The 13,683-nt window shown below is 38.4% G+C and overlaps 2 protein-coding genes across 4 annotated transcripts; one reads left to right on the top strand and one right to left on the bottom strand.

The window, feature by feature from the left end:
- Positions 1-100: 100 nt before the first annotated feature.
- LOC140777443 (synaptotagmin-2-like) lies at positions 101-6,475 on the bottom strand. Of its 3 annotated transcripts, XM_073121558.1 has the most exons (14): positions 6,222-6,237; positions 5,996-6,115; positions 5,556-5,697; positions 5,041-5,139; positions 4,869-4,919; positions 4,648-4,771; positions 3,954-4,072; positions 3,705-3,806; positions 3,521-3,595; positions 2,636-2,712; positions 2,277-2,523; positions 1,757-2,110; positions 1,533-1,664; positions 113-493 (listed from the first exon to the last, which is right to left on the bottom strand). In XM_073121558.1, the coding sequence occupies exons 5-14, from the start codon at positions 4,887-4,889 to the stop codon at positions 365-367; spliced, it is 1,380 nt and encodes a 459-aa protein (XP_072977659.1). In that variant the 5' UTR covers positions 4,890-4,919; positions 5,041-5,139; positions 5,556-5,697; positions 5,996-6,115; positions 6,222-6,237; the 3' UTR covers positions 113-364. The 3 variants fall into 3 exon arrangements, with proteins under 3 accessions (XP_072977657.1, XP_072977658.1, XP_072977659.1); XM_073121556.1 differs by lacking the exon at positions 5,556-5,697 and having other exon boundaries at positions 101-493; positions 6,222-6,475; XM_073121557.1 differs by lacking the exons at positions 5,556-5,697; positions 6,222-6,237 and having other exon boundaries at positions 101-493; positions 5,996-6,204.
- Positions 6,476-7,708: 1,233 nt separating this feature from the next.
- LOC140778920 (beta-galactosidase 11-like) lies at positions 7,709-13,085 on the top strand. The gene is made up of 19 exons (XM_073123824.1): positions 7,709-7,921; positions 8,011-8,106; positions 8,187-8,299; positions 8,412-8,478; positions 8,673-8,765; positions 8,881-9,024; positions 9,181-9,275; positions 9,705-9,810; positions 9,914-9,998; positions 10,088-10,206; positions 10,388-10,555; positions 10,721-10,902; positions 11,085-11,194; positions 11,315-11,424; positions 11,555-11,662; positions 11,775-11,876; positions 11,979-12,124; positions 12,196-12,541; positions 12,645-13,085. Exons 1-19 carry the CDS (start codon positions 7,715-7,717, stop codon positions 12,774-12,776), a joined length of 2,529 nt encoding a protein of 842 aa, XP_072979925.1. The 5' UTR covers positions 7,709-7,714; the 3' UTR covers positions 12,777-13,085.
- Positions 13,086-13,683: the final 598 nt, after the last annotated feature.

The following is a 13,683-nucleotide window of genomic DNA, read 5'->3' as shown; positions in this document are numbered from 1 at the left end:
TTATTTGGTTATGGTATAGATACATACTCCCTGAGACTACTTGAGAATATCTTCAATTATGATTTAATATCTGACAGATAACCAAAATGACTCAAGTAGTTCCCAAGTAGGTGAACTTGCTCGATAGCCTTTACTGCAATGGCTGAAACAAAAATGAAGAGATTGGCACACCTTCCAAGCTTTTCCACAGAATAAAACTGTGTGAGGGAAATAAAATTCCAATTGAGTGGCAAAAGTTTACATCTTCAATTGATCAGTCAACCAAAGCTATATCAACTGATCAAAATCTTTGTAACGGAGTGTAAGAAGAGAATTTAAGGTCAAATATAGACATGGAATCTTCTAATTGTTTTTCTCCTTTGCTCTATGAAGTTCTCCACTCCAACTCGATTTGAATCTGGCCATTCTTCGAGTCAATGAGATGGTATTTTTCATTAGTTCGCTTATTACGTACAACGTCTGCAAGGCTTATATCAACATAACCCAATATTTCCTGCACAGAAATGTACAAATGACTGAGAAGTCCCCAAAAAAAAAAACCAAGCAGCATAACAGAACAATTAGACTGATATAACTAATAAGCATCAACCAGACACCATTTCTGTGTATAAAAGCAAAAGATCTATTAAGAACAACCACAAGTATAACTGAATAACATCAAAATAATGTCAACAGCAACTGCTACCAAGGACCATAGACAAAAATGATTTACAAACTGTAACTCAATTGGAAACATGAACTAAAATTACTGAAAAAAGAAGACAGGTATTCCCAGCTTCAAAACGTAAGCTTGCCGCATAGTTTCAAGAATAACTTCAGTATACCTAAATGAGCACTAATGCAAGGTGGCAAGTGCATTCGTTATGAAGAATACTAGTCTCTAACTTCACTCACTACTTATTAGCAATTCTCAAGGTCAGAAAATCTGTATTAGAAATCACAACTCAAACAAGCTAATAAACACCTCTTCCAAGTTCCAATTAAGAAGGTTTCTACTGTGGAATCCTATCACTGCAGTTTCTGACTGATAAGAAAGACTAACCTATTAACCTAACATCCAGGCAATTCTGTAAGCTTGAAAAGTAAAAACGGTTTGTCTTCGTTGGCATGTATACTTAGTTGTCAATATTCTAGTTGTGAGATTTCTCAAAGATGAGCAACTTATGAATATACTATGAATATCAAACTTTGCAAAGGACACTGTATTCTGGCTACGAGACCTCTCAAAGATCAAGCTTCTCAATGTTAACAAATTATCAGATGCAACAAAATTTGTAGAAACAGTGAGTTGGCATTTCCTCACTTCACATTACAAGGATGCTAGAAGGAAATCAGCCGAAAGAGAAAAAAAAAAGGAAAGAAAAGATAACATCAGTTTCAATGCCAGTCGTGCAGGACAAACACCGTTGTACTATGATAATGGATTTAGCCTCCTCATTAATTTAAATAAGGCCTAATTAACTTGAAGCAAAAGAAATAAACAGGGAATGTACTGCACAATTGTTGACAAATGCTAAACTGATAGATTGTACCTTGGAGTGTATAATCCCTTTGTTTGGTGGTTTACTTAGTACCTCCACATGTATTTTATCATTAATAGGTGGTTTCTCACATACAAATTCGAACACCTCCTCCCATCGTGGATCCTTGTTTTTCCTTATGTGCTGCATCCAAGAAGTATCTTACAATCAGATGATAAAACTTGAAGGATCAAAATTGAAGAACAAAACGTTCCTAGGAACCTGACGCATGATACCTTGGTTTTTTTATCCTCCCCTCTATAAAGGATTTTCACATAGGGGTTCGTGTGATGTTTTCCTTCAAGATCTTTCGCTTCATGAACAATTACAACAAGCAAACCACCATCCAAAGGAGTACCATCAGGAGCCTTCTGTACTATGTTTGCATCTTCACTGACATCTTTGGGTAGATCTTCTTCCTTAAAAGGCTTATATGTCACTTCCAGGATGATCTCTCCACGTGACTTCTCATTCTGAACATCATTTGGATCCATATTTTTGAGCAATTTAAGAGTCAATGGCTTTGTCTCATCGGGGGTAAGTTCCCTCAATTGAATGACATTCATGCCCATTTTTTCAGGTCTTCCAACCTAAACAGAATATGAGAAGTCAATTGATTTTCATTAAGATATAATATGGCTGCAACTGATATGAAATTTTTTAATTGATGTTCAATAAGATGTCAGGCGGATTGCATCAGATATTAGAAGAAGAAGAATCGTAAAGAAAGATATAGGCAAACAAAACAAGCCACACCTTTTCCCAGTCATAGACACTGAGCTCCAAAGATTGAGTCTCTAGATCTTTAATGACAAACCTGAATTCCTCGTTCCATTCGGGATTAAGATTATTGTACTTGACTTTTGTTTTCTGGAATGAAAGCTTATTATCTGATAGCTTAAGTTTCACAAATGGGTCTGATTTACCCAACAGATCTTTCTTTTGCAGTTTGCGTGCCCCAACAACTTTTATTTGTACAATTCCAACAGGCTTCTTTAAGGCTCTGCAAGATTGTGAAAACTAAATTAGTGGCACATGTTGAAATCACTAATCTTATCTACTTATGATAGTAATGGAATTAAAGAAAATCAAAGTTAACAAATATGTGCACTAACATTGCGGGATCCAATATTGGCACTTCAAGTGTCTTAGGCCATAGGTACATATTTACAACCTGATTCTTGATGGTTTCCTGCAGAATATCCAGAAAAGAAAGTTGCAAAGAATCAGAGGGTCAGTCTGGCGAACATGCATGATGGATGTAGATAATTCTTTCTGCTACAATAGGTAAATGAAAGGAAAAACAAATTATAGCCAACGCAGAAGTAGTGTGCCGACAACAATAAGTTCCTAAAGTTGCTCTTTAGGAAAGGCAATTCTCTACTCGTGATAACTAATTGTTAATAATGTTTGATATAGGTACTCCTACTCACCACTATGTTTATTAGTTCATGGAAGTTATCAAGTTATGATAACAAATTCCACCCATCGAACTTCCAATCATCTCTAGCTCTCAAATCTCAGTAAAGGGTTTTCTGTTTAATAAATGTCTATCAAGAGATGATATATAAAGGAGAATTTCAACATCAGAAATTCAATTTGTTTAGTTAGGTGATGAAACCACAATCTTTCAGCCCCTTGTTGCCTCATGCATGACTGCATACAGCATATGGCAAAAGTTCAACAAAGAAGAGTAGTTGATATCATTCCTACAATCAGAAACTTCTTCTAAACAAAAAGAGAGCACAGAAAGCTTATGACTTACTCTACAGAACTTGAGAAAATGGGCATAAACTAGTAAATGGATTTAACAGGTTTTGCCTGAAATCGTTAAGAAAATAGAAATGTTAAAAGATGAGGCAGATAACTTCAAATACTAAAGTACCTCCTGCAGCTGAATTGGAAATTATATCTTGGCTTCTCAAGTGCAGTTGAAGTTCACACTCCACTCAACCACAGAAAGCAAAAGGTGAACAATAAAGACAGGAACAGAAAACTACCTGAACAAATCCATAAAGACCAGGAATCGCCATAAGATCTACTCCCAAAAGTTTTAGTCCAAAATCAACATGAGGCTACAAAAAACAAAACAAAAAAAAGCTATAGCTGAATTCTGAAGACAAAATCTGCAATCCATAATCAATGGAAAGAAGAACAAAAGTTCATCTCACTACTCATGCACACCTTCTCCATGAGAGACACGAAGATTTTGGCAAAGCAAGGAAAGTTAGAGACTAGTGGCTTCAAAGTAATACGTGGTGCAGCAAAAATTTGCAAATCCACTACCTGAAAAATATTAAATGCATGACTCTGTAATTATAGTTACCAAAATTTAACCATCAACATCTTATCTTAAATGCAGAGATGCAATGAGACATACTATATAGTGAGATATTAGAATTCCTTTGTAGAATAATAAGAGAAGTGAACAACCTGAATAGTTGCTTTTAACCCATATGCCTTAACAACAACAGTGACATTAGGATTTCCAGCCCACTTCAGAGATGGTTCCATGATCAGTTCTTGCTCATCTGTAACATAGACTTTCATCCCTGACAATAGATTATCCAATAAGGCAATGTATAAGTTAACATATAATGCTAGATAAAACTTCAAATTGCAAAAAGTTTACAATCATATGGAAGGTTTTTTTTTTCTTTTCCCTTTTTATACCTTAATCTTTTTTTCGAGGCGAGTTATGAATGACTATAAGAGAAATTCTACAGTGCTGCTCATATAGACACTTATTTTTCTTGAATCAATAATACCTAAAAAGGAAATAAACCAGGACAAGTGAGGAAGCTTATACTGGCAAGACTAATTTATTCGTGAGACGGTTATTATAGCACTTAATGGTATCTCTGCTCCTCTATCACTGCTAGATCAGATGATCCGAGGAAGTATTACTACGCATAGATTCTGAGGTGCAGTTATAGATGACAGAAGCCTTTCCCTGTATATCCCTCTCAAATTCTTACATGCTTCCCACAGATCCTAACATGAAAAGGAAAAAAAAGGCAAGAACTCTGTTTTTTCTCCTGATATAAATTACAACTACTTGGATCATAAAAACACTGCCGCCACATAGATAAAGATAAAAAATGACAAGAACTACAGCAGAACTAACCTTGAAAAGATGGTGGTAAAGAACCTAATGTGAATTTTTCAAATTCAACCGAATCAATCTTATACTTCGCAGTATTCTCAGCAATAATTGGCTCTGCAATTTTCGTCGCTGTACTGCAGATTGCCTAGAAACGGAACAATTTATATTACTAAATAAATAAGTATTGGCAAATCTATTTGGTATATTGAGTAGCTTTGCTGGAACTTGCCAGAGAAACAAACCTTATTCAAATAAGGCCACATTGTCTCCAAGAATTTGTTTAGCCAATCAATCTTCAAAAAGAAAAAGAAAAGGAGATAATCATGAAGTAAAATAACAGTGCTGGTTGTGGTATCAAACCATCCCACCCTTGAGAATAAGTTCAACTTTAGCTAGAGTAAACAGTAGACATACTCGATCATAGTCTGGACATTTCACCCATAAAGGAATTTCACTAAGAATACGTTCCAATGATTTTGAATCAAGCTCCACAAGTGGGCGGATTTTAGGATTCTGACAAAGTAAAAGATCACCAGAAGTGAGCATCAAATGCCAAACTTCATATAATATCAGGGGAAAGAAAAAAAATAGTCAACATCATATATAGAAAAAACCTATGGTTCTTGTAATAAAGAGACAAACTGCAGGAAAAGAATGGTGTAATCACAGGGTTATCCAAATGAGCACCAAGGACCCACTTAGCTCACAAGTTCAATATATCCCAAAACTGCAGATCATGTACTTCTAAACTAACATTAGCTGAACAAAGGAAAGCAAATGGTATATCAATCCTTTCTTTACTCCTCTTCTGGAGTAACTAAAGATATTTCAAAATTTTGCTTTCTTTGAAAGGCAACATTATAAAGTCCTATGATGTTACCATTTGAAAGAGACTTAAGCCTTAGGGAACTAAGTATAGCAAACTGTACCTTGCTTCTTTCCTTTTCATTTCAATTACCAGAATTTGCACTAGATGATCACCCATCTGGAACAAAGAGACTTCTCCAACTTGATACTTTTGCAATCCTTCCAAAGAGACCTCTTTCAATGGTTTCACAATGCAAGCCCAATCTATATTCATGAAATCCAAGCACTCATCTAATGATTGCAAATTGTTAATCTATCAAAATACCTAGCTAAGTTGTTGGATGGCATATCTTGTTTATGCATGACTTCAATTAAAACTATCTTATACTTCATAAAAAATCAACTTGTCGAATAAGTTCTCAATTTGATGACAGCATTAGCATGAGATATGTCATATGTATCACTATATCGATTTAGTAAATTTGCATATTCAGTGTCTGGACAGGAAAACAATTTCTATAAAATCAGATAGAAGAAAAGAAGAAAGGAGACAGAGGCTTACCTTGACATCACTGGGTTGGAAGTAGATGAACAAGTAGTACCCAATAACAACTCCAGCAGTCAATCCAGACCCAAATCCGCAGAAACCCAATACAGTACTCACAAAACCCATCTCCAATCCCTGAATAAATTCAAGCAAATTCCTCACTTTTCAAGTCCTATATTAAAACAAGCAAAACCTAGTATCTCCTGTCTCTCATTTCCTTTGGAAAAGAAGTTATAAGTACCAAAATCGAAAAGAAGAAACCACAAGCAAACAAATGTATATCTCTTCGTCAACGCTACGAAACAAAGAAAGCTTCTTTCCCCCAACCGGTTTCCGGTAGGCAAACTTCCTATGTGGACTCCATGGGTCGCAAAGATTTGAGCCAGAAGCCTAGAAAGGGATAGCCGGCGAGGACACGACCCTGAAAGTATTAGACTAGCCATTCAGATTGTATTTTTTTAATAGCACAAAAGTCAACGAACACAAAACTCTCTCTCTCTCTCTCTCTGTCTCTCTCTCTCTCTCCCCTCCACGAGTGTTATTGGACAGCGAAATCGAGCGATAAAATAAGAGTTTCGGAGATCTCTGAAAGTGATTTAAAATAGACTAATTGCACGCGACGTGATTTGTTGCCTCTTCCTTCATGAATCATGTGCCGACGTGAGACGCTCTAATTATATTGCAATAAATCTTTTACTGCCGTTGCATATGACAATCTAAATTTTCTATCCAAGTAATCCGTTTAACCTGATTCAACTCATCCAATTAGATTCTGGTATTGTCTATCTTTTGCTTCAACCCATGCAACAGAGTAAAAACCAACCACCTCGGCAAGAACAGGTGCTTCATCGCCGCCATCAATTCAATCGGCCTCTCTCTATAATCCATTTCACCGACTTCCTACTCCTCACTAAAGTCGTCCAAAGAAGCGTCTGGCTACCGAGTTCCTTACTCTGAGCTACGTGTCAATATTAACTACGGCAAAAAGAGTGATTCGTCACTAAAAGCTTTATATAATATGAGCTCTCGTTGACATTTATCAGAGTTGCACAAGAACTGATTGATTACATGGAAACTGAAAGTACTGAAAAACTAATGGTTGCCTTCCTACAGAAAAAACAATGTAGTTTTTATTACGAATTTATGATCCCTGGGCGATAAAAGCACACAAACTATCGATAAACTGACGTGCACCTAATGGTAGTCCCGAATGGATGTGGCATCCGTTAACAAGAGCTATTTTAGGGTACCATCTCCCAACTACCCTATACATGGTCAACAGCCTTAACGCCTTTTCTATCTAGACCCAATCTCTGCTCAGCTCGGTCGTACGAGTGAACGGGAAGAGGGAACAAACTGTTTACATCTAAACTCTAGCTATTTCCTGCAGTTGGATACCTACCGTCGAATTGCAGGAAATGCCTGCAATCCCTCCTGCATAAGGTCCACTGCCAAAAATAGAATACAAATACGCTTATACGCCTACTTTCCTACGTTCCCGCCCTTCCTTTCCGGATGTCCAACGGTTACATCCTAAAGAGACCGAGCCTTCCTCCCCTCCTCCTTGCTTTAACTTCCTTTCCTCTCTTCTCCACCTTCTTCAAAGTGGGCTCCTCGCTCTTCCTCCTTCTCGTCCTCTCTGACAGCGAGGAGGAGTGCGAGCGAAGCCCACAGCATCATTTTCTTTCACATTCTTCTCAAAAGAACCTAACAATTCAAAACGTAGCCTAAATCATGACAACAGTATCTCCCGAGACCATTCTCCCTCTCCGCCGTTCCGTCAGCATTCTCTTCTCTTTTGTGCTCTTGGCGAATGTCGCCTTGGCCCACAAAGCGAAGGCTGTTACTGGAGTTACGTATGATGGCCGGTCGTTGATCATAAATGGTAGGAGAGAGTTGCTGTTCTCGGGCTCGATTCATTACCCGCGAAGCACACCTGAGGTAACGATGATTTGGTCATCATGTTTATGTTTCTGAAGCTTTTGGATGAGAGCTTGAACATAACGTGAAGTGGTTGATTGTTGGTTTAGACGTGGCCGGACATCCTCAAGAAGGCTAAGCTCGGGGGATTGAATGTTATCCAGACTTACGTGTTCTGGAACGTCCACGAGCCTGTGCAGGGGCAGGCATGCCTAATTTGTTTGCAAAATGAGAGATTTGCCAAGTTTTTGAGATCAAATTCTGATGTTCGAGGTTGTGATTGCAGTTTAATTTCGAAGGAAGGTACGACTTGGTAAAATTCATCAAGTTGATCCAGAAGCATGGAATGTATGCGACCCTTAGGATTGGGCCCTTCATTGAGGCAGAATGGAACCATGGGTGTGTCTCATCAGGCTTCTACTCATGTTTCAGCATCCATAACAAATATTTCTTAGATTTGTCAAGTTATTCCCGTCATTAACTTTTCTCTGCTAATTTGATTTTGCTTCAGAGGATTTCCATACTGGCTTAGGGAGGTCCCAGATATCATCTTCAGGACGGACAACGAACCCTTTAAGGTGAATATATAATTCAGGTTCTGTTTACTTCAACTTGGTCTCTTTTAAGACCAAGAATTTAGTTTTCGACATGCCAAGTCCACTCTCAGCTTTTAAGCACAAGAAGAGTTCCAGCAGATTCTGGAAAAAAATTAGCATATAAGTTGTACCTCTTCTTTCTCTTTCTCACTGGCCCATTTTTTTTTTCATGGCAGTACCATATGCAGAAGTTTGTCGAAATGATCGTGCAAAAGATGAAGGATGAGAAACTGTTTGCTTCTCAGGGAGGTCCCATCATCCTATCCCAGGTCCATTTTAGGCTTAAATTTACCTCAATCTCTTTCATGTTTTTCTGGTGTGTATGCACTCTTCCAAGCGCTCTTGCTTCTTCACTGAGAATGGTGGTGAAATTGATTGCAATAGATTGAGAATGAATACAACAATGTGGCAGCCACGTATAAGGAAGGGGGAGTGAGATATGTCCAATGGGCAGGAAACATGGCTCTTCAGACTAATACTGGAGTACCATGGATTATGTGCAAGCAGAAGGATGCGCCCGGTGCAGTGGTAAAATTTCCTTCTGATCAAATTTTTGCTACGTATAATTCTAAGCAAACGAATTCATATCATTGTCGCAAAAAATAGTTGCCAATCAAATTGTAGTAGACAATTTTTGTATGCTATTTCTTGGTGGGAGTCACTCATACTTCTGTTTCTATCTAGATAAACGCCTGCAATGGAAGGAATTGTGGAGATACTTTCACTGGTCCAAATCATCCAACCAAGCCTGTTCTGTGGACTGAGAACTGGACTGCTCAGTAAGTACATTGGCAATGCATGCTTCTTCCTTGCTTAATTTGTTATCTAGAACTTTTCATTGCCATCCATCATAATAACTCAGCTAAACAGAAAAGACATCATATAACAGTAGCAGATATGGTAGACTATCGCAAACTCTAGGATGCACTACATATACTCGTAAATAGGCTTTTATTCGGGTTGCAGAAAGATAAACAATGATTTCCTCCGTCATGGATGACTCATGTTCTTATGTTTCTAATTGGTGATTATTTTATGATTTTATACGAGAGAGGAATTGATGATAATGTAGGAGACCATCGAAGATAGAGTAAGCATGTAATCACTGATTTCAGTTGTCTAGCTCCACTGTGCACCATCGAGGCTTCTGTGATATAGTGAATTTGGAGGTAGGAAATCATAATCAAGTAACTATTTGGTGATTTCAGATACAGAGTATTTGGTGATCCGCCATCTCAGAGATCTGCTGAGGATCTTGCTTTCTCAGTAGCACGCTTCTTCTCAAAGAATGGCACTCTAACAAACTATTACATGGTATTGATCATGTCTCCTCTAAAAGAAAAGCATAAGATAAAATATGAAAGAAGAAGACAAAGGAGGAATCTCTGCTAATGTTCTTTGTTTACTTTCTACACAGTATCATGGAGGAACAAACTTTGGGAGAACAGGTTCTTCTTTTGTGATGACCAGATACTATGATGAAGCCCCTCTCGACGAATTTGGTTAGATCTCTGTTACATTGACTTGTTTTAAATTTCATTTTACGACAATCTTACCTTTCATATTATGGTAACTTCTTTCTGCTTATTAGGTTTGCAAAAGGAACCTAAATGGGGTCATCTGAGGGATTTGCATCATGCGTTGAAATTGTGCAGGAAAGGTTTGCTTTGGGGAGTGTACTCTTCCCAACAACTGGGTCATGGATATGAGGTAAGAGATTACAAGCTAGGAAATTAATTAAACATCTAACGTCTGGAAAGGTATCTCATCAGCAGAATGCTACTAAAATTTATGCACTTAAATGGAAGCAAGGAGAGACAGAAAGTAGATTACAGATATTTAACCTATGGTTGTTAATGGTCTCCTAATGTAACATTATTTTCATTTGCAGGCCAGGTTGTATGAGAAGCCTGACAAAAATGTTTGTGTTGCTTTCCTCTCTAACCACAATGCAAGAGAAGATGGGACTGTGAACTTCAGAGGTGTCGATTATTTCTTGCCGCGCCATTCCATCAGTATCCTCCCAGACTGTAAGACTGTAGTCTTCAACACTCAGAGGGTAGGATAACGAACCTTATCTTCTAACTATAAGGGAATAATAAAGAGTATTCCTTGAATTACATTACAACTAGAAAATGTTGGACATCATAATTTAGACTTCACATAATATTAACAATATGGGTACTAGACAAGGTGAAATATGGCTTCTCTGAACATGAGACAGGTGAATGCTCAGCACAATGCAAGGACATACCTTACGGCGAAAGAAACCCAGAAGAACAATGCATGGCAAATGTTCCAAGAACATATCCCACATTTCCGCCGAAATTCCATGACAGCACAAGAGCCCTTAGAGTTATTCAACTTGACCAAAGACACCACAGACTATCTATGGTACAGTACAAGGTAAGCGTATATTTTTAATCTCCACATCTGAACCTCTTTAGCATGGAGATCAGAATTCAAGTTAGAAATTTTGATCATATATATGCTCTACTATGACTTTCTTTTTTTCTCTTCTTATTTCTGCGAGAGATGTTGTGCTGACACGGTTGTTAATTTTTTTATTTGGTTCCACCTAAATGCAGCTTCAATCTAGAAGACGATGATTTGCCCATGAGGCATGACATCCGGCCTGTGCTTCAGGTCTCAAACTTTGGCCATATGATGCATGCCTTTGTGAATGGCAAATACATAGGTACTCAGCTATTCATCTTTACGTACACTTATCTTGATATAATTGTAATGCTCTCACTTATCATGAAAATAAGACGATGAAGATGATATGCTAATCCTTGCATATAATTGCAACTTTCAGGAACTGGACATGGAAACAAAATCGAGAAAAGTTTTGTCTTCCAGAAACCCATGGATCTAAAAGCAGGCACTAATCACATCTCTCTTTTAGGCATCACGGTCGGTTTACCGGTAAAGATCTAACACAATCACGATGGAGATTTCCTATTTGTCCTAGAATCTGCATTTATCTTCCTTTTGTGCTCATTCTTCGCCTTTGGATCTCTAAAGGCTTCTGGAGTGATATTCCTCTTCCCTGTAGGATAGTGGAGCTTACATGGAACATCGGATGGCTGGTGTACATACTGTTGCAATCCAAGGTCTCAACACTGGAACTCTGGATTTGTCAGCCAATGGTTGGGGGCATCGGGTAGTTAGTTGTACTCGAGATTTTAAGCCTGGTCTTTCTTAGTTCTGCAACCACTTTTATCGGTCATGTACATCACAATCAGCTAGCTAATTCAGCTACCGATATCTCGTAGGTTGGAATGGTTGGAGAGAAATTTGGAATTCACAATGAAGAAGGATCCAGCCATGTTCAGTGGTCAGACGCCAAGAGTGGCACACAAGTAACCTGGTACAAGGTATATTAAACTTAATTGTACCAACGTTGCCTACCTAGCTCAGAAGATGATATATTTCTTAAAGCAACTAATTGTGATACTCTTGGTTCATCATCTTCCCAGAGATACTTTGATGCTCCTGGTGGAAACGACCCAGTTGCTCTGGATATGAGCAGCATGGGGAAAGGGCTGGCATGGGTCAATGGCGAGTGCATTGGGCGTTACTGGGTGTCCTACCTATCTCCTCTTGGAAAGCCTTCTCAGTCAGTGTAAGTGAGATTGTAGGCATACACAATTCATCTTGGTGCCATGGCATAAGGTTTCACCTGCCATGATCCAGGTACCATGTCCCGCGCGCCTTCTTGAAGGGTAAGAAGAACCTTTTGGTCATCTTCGAGGAGCATGGAGGGAAGCCAGAGGATATCCTGATCATGACTGTGAAGAGGGACAACATCTGCACCTTTGTCTCCGAGTTGCATCCCGCGCATAGCAAGTCATGGGCGAGGGAGGACGGCAAGATCAAAGCCGTCGGCGAGGATGTCAAGGCACAGGCTAATCTGAAGTGTCCGGGAAAGAAGGTGATGAACAAAATCGTCTTTGCGAGCTTCGGGAATCCCATGGGCATTTGCGGAAACTTCACTGTAGGGAACTGCCACAGTCCACAGGTGAAGATCACTGCTGAGAAGGTAATACTAATCACTTTATTATTCAAGCAAACACATGCCTGCTTTACGTTAATTACAAGCTTCATGAGTATAAGAAACTTTTGCTTCTCTCTCCATTAAACAGCTCTGCCTGGGAAAGAGATCTTGTACATTACCAGTCCTACCCGACGCCTATGGTGCGGATGTCAACTGCCCTGGAACGCTGAGCACTCTTGCAGTCCAAGCTAAATGTTCTCGGAGAAAGCGAAGGCTTTGATGGCATAAAATCTTGCTATTAATCTTAAGACGCGCAACTCCGTAATGAGATGTAGTACTATGATATCAAAGGCCATTCTATCCATTCTGAATTGTGGTAGTAGATGAATGCATCAAATTGATCCAAAAAAATTTATCTTATATATCTAGTAACTTGGAAGCTAAAGTGAATATCACTCTTCTATTTCCCAACCAATAAGATGTGTAATAAGTGAAACAGGGAAGGAGGAGTGCAACCGATTAAGACCATTAAGCTATAGTGGGGCTGACTTTTTCCGCTGACCTCTCTTATTAGCAAGGCCAGCTATTGAAAAAAAAAGGCAAGAAATTAAAACTGATTTCTCTTATCCTGCATTTTAGTTTCTTTTTGTTGCGACAAGCTTCTATATATTTCTCTTAACCTGATCTCATTCTTCTTTAGTGGATTCCTGAATTGAAGCAGTATGCACCAGGTGTGCCTAATTCTTGTTGGAACAAAGCTTGGTTATGATTTTAAATTTTAATCTGCTTGATTAATTACTTGTTGTCTATAGTTTGGTTTATCTGGGGATGCAGCTGATGTTGTATGATATGTTCCTTTTTTCTTGCATAGTTTGTAGTGAGGTTACATAAATTATGGTTCAAGATCTCATGCAGACTTGTACATGTTGATATTTCTTTGCATGCAAACTACATGTTTGTCGCCGTTACTCCTTTTCCTACTTATTTATATGTTCTCTGATGTTGAAAAGTATGAAAAAGCTTCTCTTTCATGTGTACCAACACTGAGTGAGTTAGCCTCAAGAAGGATCAAAAGCCAAGAAGTGACTTCAGTATTGGGTGTATTGAATAGCTGAAAAGAATGGTGTCCACATTGCCGCAAGCATGTTTAGTTGCAAACCTGAAATCAAGCTATGAGAATAGAAAGA

The sequence above is a fragment of the Typha angustifolia genome, chromosome 15, assembly GCF_048772165.1.
Source record: "Typha angustifolia cultivar Huaian chromosome 15, ASM4877216v1, whole genome shotgun sequence".
In the NCBI taxonomy this organism is placed as follows: Eukaryota; Viridiplantae; Streptophyta; class Magnoliopsida; order Poales; family Typhaceae; genus Typha; species Typha angustifolia.
Note: the sequence above shows the minus strand (reverse complement) of the source record. Positions and strands in the feature narration are given on the sequence as shown.

Excerpts from the sequence above, each read along its gene's own strand:
- LOC140778920 (XM_073123824.1), top strand. The coding sequence starts at position 7,715 with ATGACAACAGTATCTCCCGAGACCATTCTCCCTCTCCGCCGTTCCGTC. Across the intron at positions 8,479-8,672 it reads CGGACAACGAACCCTTTAAG|TACCATATGCAGAAGTTTGT; the intron begins GTGAATATATAA and ends TTTTCATGGCAG. Across the intron at positions 11,877-11,978 it reads CACAAGTAACCTGGTACAAG|AGATACTTTGATGCTCCTGG; the intron begins GTATATTAAACT and ends TCATCTTCCCAG.
- LOC140777443 (XM_073121556.1), bottom strand. The coding sequence starts at position 6,106 with ATGGGTTTTGTGAGTACTGTATTGGGTTTCTGCGGATTTGGGTCTGGA. Across the intron at positions 3,807-3,953 it reads GGTTAAAAGCAACTATTCAG|GTAGTGGATTTGCAAATTTT; the intron begins GTTGTTCACTTC and ends AATATTTTTCAG. Across the intron at positions 494-1,532 it reads AAGGGATTATACACTCCAAG|GAAATATTGGGTTATGTTGA; the intron begins GTACAATCTATC and ends ATTTCTGTGCAG.